The sequence below is a fragment of the Branchiostoma floridae genome, chromosome 11, assembly GCF_000003815.2.
Source record: "Branchiostoma floridae strain S238N-H82 chromosome 11, Bfl_VNyyK, whole genome shotgun sequence".
Classification (NCBI taxonomy): domain Eukaryota; kingdom Metazoa; phylum Chordata; class Leptocardii; order Amphioxiformes; family Branchiostomatidae; genus Branchiostoma; species Branchiostoma floridae.
The window spans coordinates 22904946-22911916 of record NC_049989.1 but is presented as its reverse complement, the minus strand read 5'-3'; the positions used below and the strand labels follow the sequence as shown (position 1 = coordinate 22911916).

Here is a 6971-nt window from a genome sequence, read left to right as displayed (position 1 = left end):
TATTATTATTAACACGTATTAACAGGTGTTAGCCAGGCTAACAAAACAAAGAGCAATACACATGTCAACCCCTTGACTCAAAAGCTTTGCCCGTGCCCCTTTATAGAAGTCCTGTTGCCGAGAAGCTAGGCTATGTATGTCCTGGTAACTACAGTTACTCGCATATGTTAGCTCCAGATCTCTTGCTTCAAACACTGGACCTTTAGCTTTCTAATGTCTTGCTGCAGCAACACCTACCACATGAAGCCACCTTCTAGCAGCGTACTTCTGTTGGCTCTAAACTAAATTTAGATAGAATGCGTATTTATCGGGACACAAACACTCGACTCTCAGTAATGGAGGAGGGGTATCGATAACCATGCCAGTAAACTGCTGTATGACTTCTATATGCAGAAGGGCAGGGGATTGTATCCAGTAGTTATACATGTAGTGTAAAGCTAAGGAGATGTTGTGAAAATGTCACAACTTGAAAACTTTAGGATGTTATGTTACTAATAAGGACAACCTGAAATCAAGACTCTAAGGTGACAGATCAAGGTTTCTGAAGGTATTAAAGGAATTAACGTTTAAGATGCCATAATCATGTCCTACACTTACCTCTGTGCGGATATAGCTTGTTGGGCGTCTCCAGGTACGACTTCTGACCGAAGCGGTTGAGTACCGTGGCGACCCTGGCGTCGCTGCGGGAGGACCTGCCCTCTATCCCCGCCGGCCCGGTTGGCTGGCCCCGGTCCGACGTTCTCGAAAACATGTTGTCTCTGCTCTGTAAGTTTTCCTAGATTCTAACTTTGAAAGTTTTGTTCAGTGGGACACTTGAACGCAAATTCACATCTAATAACAACTGCAGTGGTTGGAATTTCTAAGCTTTGAGTACTATTTTTGTCGTTTCTTCAGGACGATTTTGCTTGGCGTCCTGTCTCTTGGCGCATTCTTGAGTCGTCTTGTGAAAGGTCTTGAGGATCGCAAACATCCAAAGTGTTATGTCCCAGACGTGCTGTATATCCTTGGAAGTTGTTTCCAGTGTTTGAAGTGACCGCACGACAATGACTCACCTGCGAACGGCGCTTCCTTTGAAGGTGGGTACCACAACACCTTACCAACAGGTGACTCCAGACAAACTATTGTCGTCAGGTGAAAGTTTCGTTGCAACAAACCTCAGCGACCAAGTGAAATTACATTCTTCAGTTGTCAGAAGTTTTCAGGAAGAAATTTCCATGATCGTTCTCACAGATCTGACCCGCAGGTCACTATACCGTAGCTCTCATGATGTGCCCAATCCGCATGTAATTACAAGTTACAGATATCCCAATTCTCGGCGGGGTATCAGCTATATTGCTGTATACTGACATTGGTGTCATACCCGGACCGTGATAACATTTGATACGAATGTTCAGGACCGGCCCGTATTTTACGGTATTCCCACGGTGCTGCTCTTAGACCTGTTTCCCGTGGACTTCTGTAGAATGATCCTGTGGAATGATTCGAACGTTCTTCTATAGAACGATGATTCGAACGTTATATAGAATGAGTCTTACGTTCTTCTATAGAATAACTAGAACGTTCTTCTATAGAATGATTAGAACGTTCCTCGCCTGTGCCGCTGTCGAAAATTCGAATACCGCATTCGGACGTTGGAATTCCTGGATTCTTGTTCTTACAATATCCTTGCAGAGTGTTGTACAGATTGTTCGTGGTGCCTGCGACGGCTCTAACAGTTGGTCTTTTTATACCAGCTATGCTGCAGTGTAGACTGACGTCTCCGAGAGTAGGTCCTGACAATATCTTGAAAGGATTTCAAAGCAGACATTGTCAAGGCGCGTGTAACCTCACTGTAAAAGGCCGACGGTGAGAAGTTGACATACCAGCGACGTTAGGCGGGAGTCCTGACGGCAGTTCAGCAGGTACAAAGTTCTCCGTAAGCGCGGCTCGAGAGCGTGCTCTTGTGCCGAGTCCGAGTGGCACTTGTACCCGGACTGTGCGCGTTGTTGTGCCGGCCCTGGCGACAGAGTACGCACGACAATCCGCGGGTCTATGTTACTGTGCTACGCAGTCACCTACAGCAAATTACACCCTTTGTCCGGCTGCCATTATATTCAACATCTAATCCTACTTCTTAAGACGGAAGTTAAGCTTTAGGATTAAGGCGCCTTTTCTTCGTTTTGACTTCCCGGCCGTCACTCAGTTGTGCTACTTCAGTGGGGACAGATTAAAGTCGTGTCACCTCTTGACTTGTGTTCGGGCTCGAAAGGTTTAAAACGTGTCGGCTTGTCAACGAAAGCATGTCGGAGCGGTTGTTGTTTTTGGTATATATATTTGCTGACGAGACGAGTTCGTTCAGTCAAAATGTCACGCAGAGCACATACACAGCCGTCGAACTCACGAAGAGTCTTGCTGTTAGGGTTGTTGGCTTTGAATCTAAAAGTTCTGGGTTAGAAGCCCTAGCATGCTCCAATGTTGTTCCCTTGGGAAATTTCAGCACTTGACACGTATTTTCTCACTTAACAGAGGTGAAAATTATTCCAGTTGTACCTAGCTTCGGTTAGGATGTCCTCTTAGATGGGGTGTAGTATACAATGTATTTGTGCGTTTTATACCTAAAGAGAGTCATACCTTTAAAACACGGTGATTCTTCCCGTTGTTAGTGGATCAAACCTTACAGTCTGACCTTGCACAGACTTATACTCACCATACAAAACTGGTGTGTCACTCCTAAGGGCGGTTTGCGCGAAACAAATAAGCAAACACAGCCGACGCTACACCGCACGTCTCGCGGCTGCTATCTCGGGCACATATCGATCCACGTGCCGACGGTGAGTAAACGTCGCCCCGTGCGACAGTCCGATCTCCGTACGGGCTCGTACCGTCTAGTGTCACATACGTGCTACGGTACAGGTTTATTATGGTGGTAGACCGACGGCCCTCTCGAGACAGTGTCGTACGAAATTTGACTGTCTTGTAAAGAAAAAAATTACCGTAGGTTCTTTTTTGAGATCCACATATACTTATCCACGGACAGTACGTCGTCCAACTGCTCCCGTGAGATTATAATGGCCAGTTTACTCCAAAACAGATCCGTCATCTTGCTGGCAACAAAACGAACTGGAAGAAACTTATAGTCGCCTTCATAGCAACCGACCGATGGTGATGAAATTCTTGTTTGCAGTTCGGGTTCTCTCCCCCCGTAGCATTCCTGGGAAATCCTAGCATAGAAGCAGAAAATCGTACCAAGGAGGTTAAAAAGGACAAGTCGCCAATGTGTCGTCCGGAATTCAGTTGTACTGTGAAGTGATGGATAATATTGTTGGACAATGTCTGGCGAAGTCTGGCTGAAAATCCTACCGCGAAAATTGTAGGACGAAGCCGGCACGTGCCAGGGAGCGTGGATAGATCCTGCACTCGGTACGGCTGATGGCCACTTCAGCTGCTAGCCTCGCTAGGACTTCTTAGGGGCTTCTAATAGCGTACCGGTTCTATTGTACTCGGTTTCTTGTAGGCCGCATTGTAAATGAAACAACTGGAGTACAAGTGGAACTGGTGACAGTTATGCTATCAGAAAAAAAGGAAAGAAAACAAAACATCATTACAGAACCGTAAGCCCCGAAAAAGCCCAAATCTTAAAGCCTGTTAAGAGGCTATTCAGCTACAGGCTATTGTTGTTGCTTAGTGACCCATAAACACTGGTGGTATAGAAATAACTTATTCTTTATCGATGACTGGAATTTGATGAAGTCCTGCACTTAATCCCTACTTCTCGACAGAAGACTTGTTTAAGCAGTAAACTGAAGTCTTAGAAAATCCATTTAAGGCAAGCTATCATCGGAACATTAAGACAATTAACGTTACGTTTCTTCGCCCAAACGTCCGGTAGTACAGGTGAATTTTGACACCTCTGTTGCCCCAGGTGTAAAAAAAAGTGTTATAAATTACGCAGACGTTACCTGTACTTACCTGTCTACACCTGTACCTGTACGGGTACATCTAAAACAAACACTCAGACAAGAAGTGCCCACTTGAGATACTGTCTATGATCTTTAGAAAAAAATGGACTTTAATTTCGGAGTAATTAAACTGGAAGCAGCCTGACAGTTGAAATCCTTGTCTCTATTAATAGGTAGCTGGGAGTCCCCGGTTTGAATGCTGGAAAGGGCATCTCGATTCGGGCTGCACCTGTCTTTCGGAAGGGACGTACAATTCGAGCACGTTAAAAGGGAAGGCGCTAGCAACCCTCCCTGTAAAAATATACCCTGCTTTAAACAGCAAGGTAACTTGCTGCTCTTAGGCGCAACTATGCACTACAAGATAAACAAAAATAACATTTAAAATTGATTCCTCTAGATGCGCGTTTCATTGCGTTTTTCATCCACACAAGAAGCACAATAGGACTTAAAGGATTGTTACGAGTCACACAAGACCTATTACGAGACTTAGAGAGAATCTTGAGTCATACAAGACGATCAATTAGACTTAAAGGATCTTTTAACGTCACGCGGAATGTTTCTGTCGGTAAGCCGTGAAGAATTGGGGCATGTTTTAGTTCTGTTGTCATCTGACACCACAGAAAGATGACAACAAAAACTGACATGTGTGTACCCGATCGATGTCCCTTCCAGTCTCCGTATGTGGCTGGAAAATAGTACTAGACATTGGCCAAATTCACCAGAGCAGTTAGCCAGTCATTTTACATTGCAATTGTTAGCGACTTAGGGCTGTAGTTTTGGGAGCCTGGTAGAGGATAAACAATAACCACTTCGTTCTGAACCTGCGCTTACTATTTCACAGGTGATCTGATGTTTAAAGGGCATCTAGATCTTATCGTATGAAAAGTTGAGAGTAAAGTATCAGTCAACTTAAAGTGGATAGGTTTTGTGTGGCTTTTCTTTTGTCCTAATACCAGTAAGATATTGGCGTACACAGTTTTGAGCTGACAAGAAGCAAAAACGCTAGATTTCCATTTAAACACACTGCATAGAAAGTGAGGCCCTTTTAGGGAGACATTTCGTGAATTGCGTTTACCCTTGATAAAACTGTGTATTGTCTAATAATAAATTACTTTAAACAGAAATAACAGCCTTACGTTTGGTGTCATTTATATGTGTGAAATGACATGGAATAATGATATGACCGATTGACGACAACTACTACTTTAGGAATTTCGAAGCCCTATATGTTGTTAAGAAATATTTTATCTGGATTGGCGACAAATGTGGCGCGCTAATTAACAAAACCCGGCGACCCACTTCGGTAATACCTGTACAAAAGACGGGTAAACGTTTGCCTGCGGTCTTCTCGAAACACGAACAACCCAATCGTCCTGTCGCCATGGCAACCATTGTGACGCTGTCCCAGGGGGCATAGCGCTTTAACGAGTCTGTGTGGAGAGCATGAAATGATAAGTAGACAGGCCTCGACCTGTCACGCGAAGGGCTAAGTGGGTTGTATATGTGCATTCTTCAATCAGAAATTTCGGCTCTGGCTGTTTGTTTTTTTTACGTACCTTTACTGTTTTTGTCGGGTTTTCTATTTTGTCCCATCTTTTTTCTGCATGTTTGGCAAACGGAAATGAAGAAAACGGGACGTAACGTAACGCCCGACCAAACCAAAATGCCTAAGCGCATTTCAAAAACAGCCGGAGCCTAACCTCTGCCTGGAGAGTATTGTCCTGGGTGGAACTGACTGCTCTTCTTACAGCCAGGGGCTGAATTTGGTGATGAAAACTTGTATGATGTAGTGTTGTACATTACTACCCTAAAGGGCTATGTAGAGGCAAGGAGATATTCGAAGTTGAAAGATACTTCTAACAAAATGTATTCTAATACTTGTATTTTTTACACAATGGGATGATTTCTTGTAGCTTCTTAATTTGCAGTTCTAAAAATGTAACAAGTTGCAAGTATTCTCAAGGTACCTACCTACTAACTTACTCTCTTGACCTCCATGTCGTTGGAAGCGGGCAAGGTAGTAAAAGAAATAGCTGTTTTTATTGCAACATTTAAGACATGGTGACGGCACCAACCGCAAGTCGTAACTTATTTTCATGCCAACACCAACACAGACAAAACATAATTAAGTACATAAATGCAAAATTAGGAAAAAAGAAGCAAAGAAAATTTACGAAAATAGGCTGAAAGATAGGTTGAGCTACTTTGTAACTGCACCTTGAATACTGAAATCGACCGTAATGTTTCAGAGTAGATATAGATCATTAGATGGCTTGAAGCGTCCTATTCTGTGGCAAGGGGGGTGGCAAGGGGGGGGTTAGTTGTGCAGGCAGACGTTAAAAATCGTAACACTTCTAGCCTCCGACCGAACCTCCGCTTGAAGATAATGATGGTTCTTAAACATGAGATAGGCGACTTCACCAAGGACGAGACCGCTTACTACAATCTCCTTCTATTCAAAAGGAAACCGCTAGGAGCGCTATTACACCAACCCTGCACCCCTCGCATCAAGAGTTGCCGACGGGATTCGAGCCCACGACGTTGTTTTCCAATGGGAAACAATCCACGGAAGCCTAAAGGTTACGGTGCAGTAGAACTTGGGAGATTTTCCGCGAAATGTCATAGAGAATAAAAGATACACAGAAAGTAGTTACAACTGGATATGATTTTGGAAACGGTCAGATGTTTCAGATACATTGTAGGATCCAATGTCTATTTCATTGTGTTTTTCCCTTCGGAAAAAACATATTGTTTTTGCTGGCCTTTTCTGGGGGCTGTAACATGCTCCTCACGTTTCCAGCTTTTTGATTGGCCACAAGTCTGCCTTTCTCGGGGACACGTCACAGGTGGCCGTATCAGCACGCAGGACACAAAACGCTCGCTCAAACAAAAATTTAAAATTATAATGGATTTGTTCTTTCATTAATTTCTAGTCGGAAATAGGCAATATTGGATCACCTACACCTTTTTACCTAGTGAAAACCGCTTCAGATAAAACAAGCTTACTTCATAATTCTTCATAACGTTATAACA

General features: G+C 43.7%; 1 protein-coding gene across 1 annotated transcript in view; it reads right to left on the bottom strand.

The window, feature by feature from the left end:
- Window positions 1-1638, bottom strand: part of LOC118425962 — a 14013-nt gene extending 12375 nt beyond the window's left edge. Inside the window, exon 1 of the mRNA XM_035835142.1 lies at window positions 598-1638. Within this exon, the coding sequence (XP_035691035.1) occupies window positions 598-751 (154 nt within the window). The 5' untranslated portion in view covers window positions 752-1638. The remainder of the gene's footprint in view (window positions 1-597) is intronic.
- Window positions 1639-6971: the final 5333 nt, after the last annotated feature.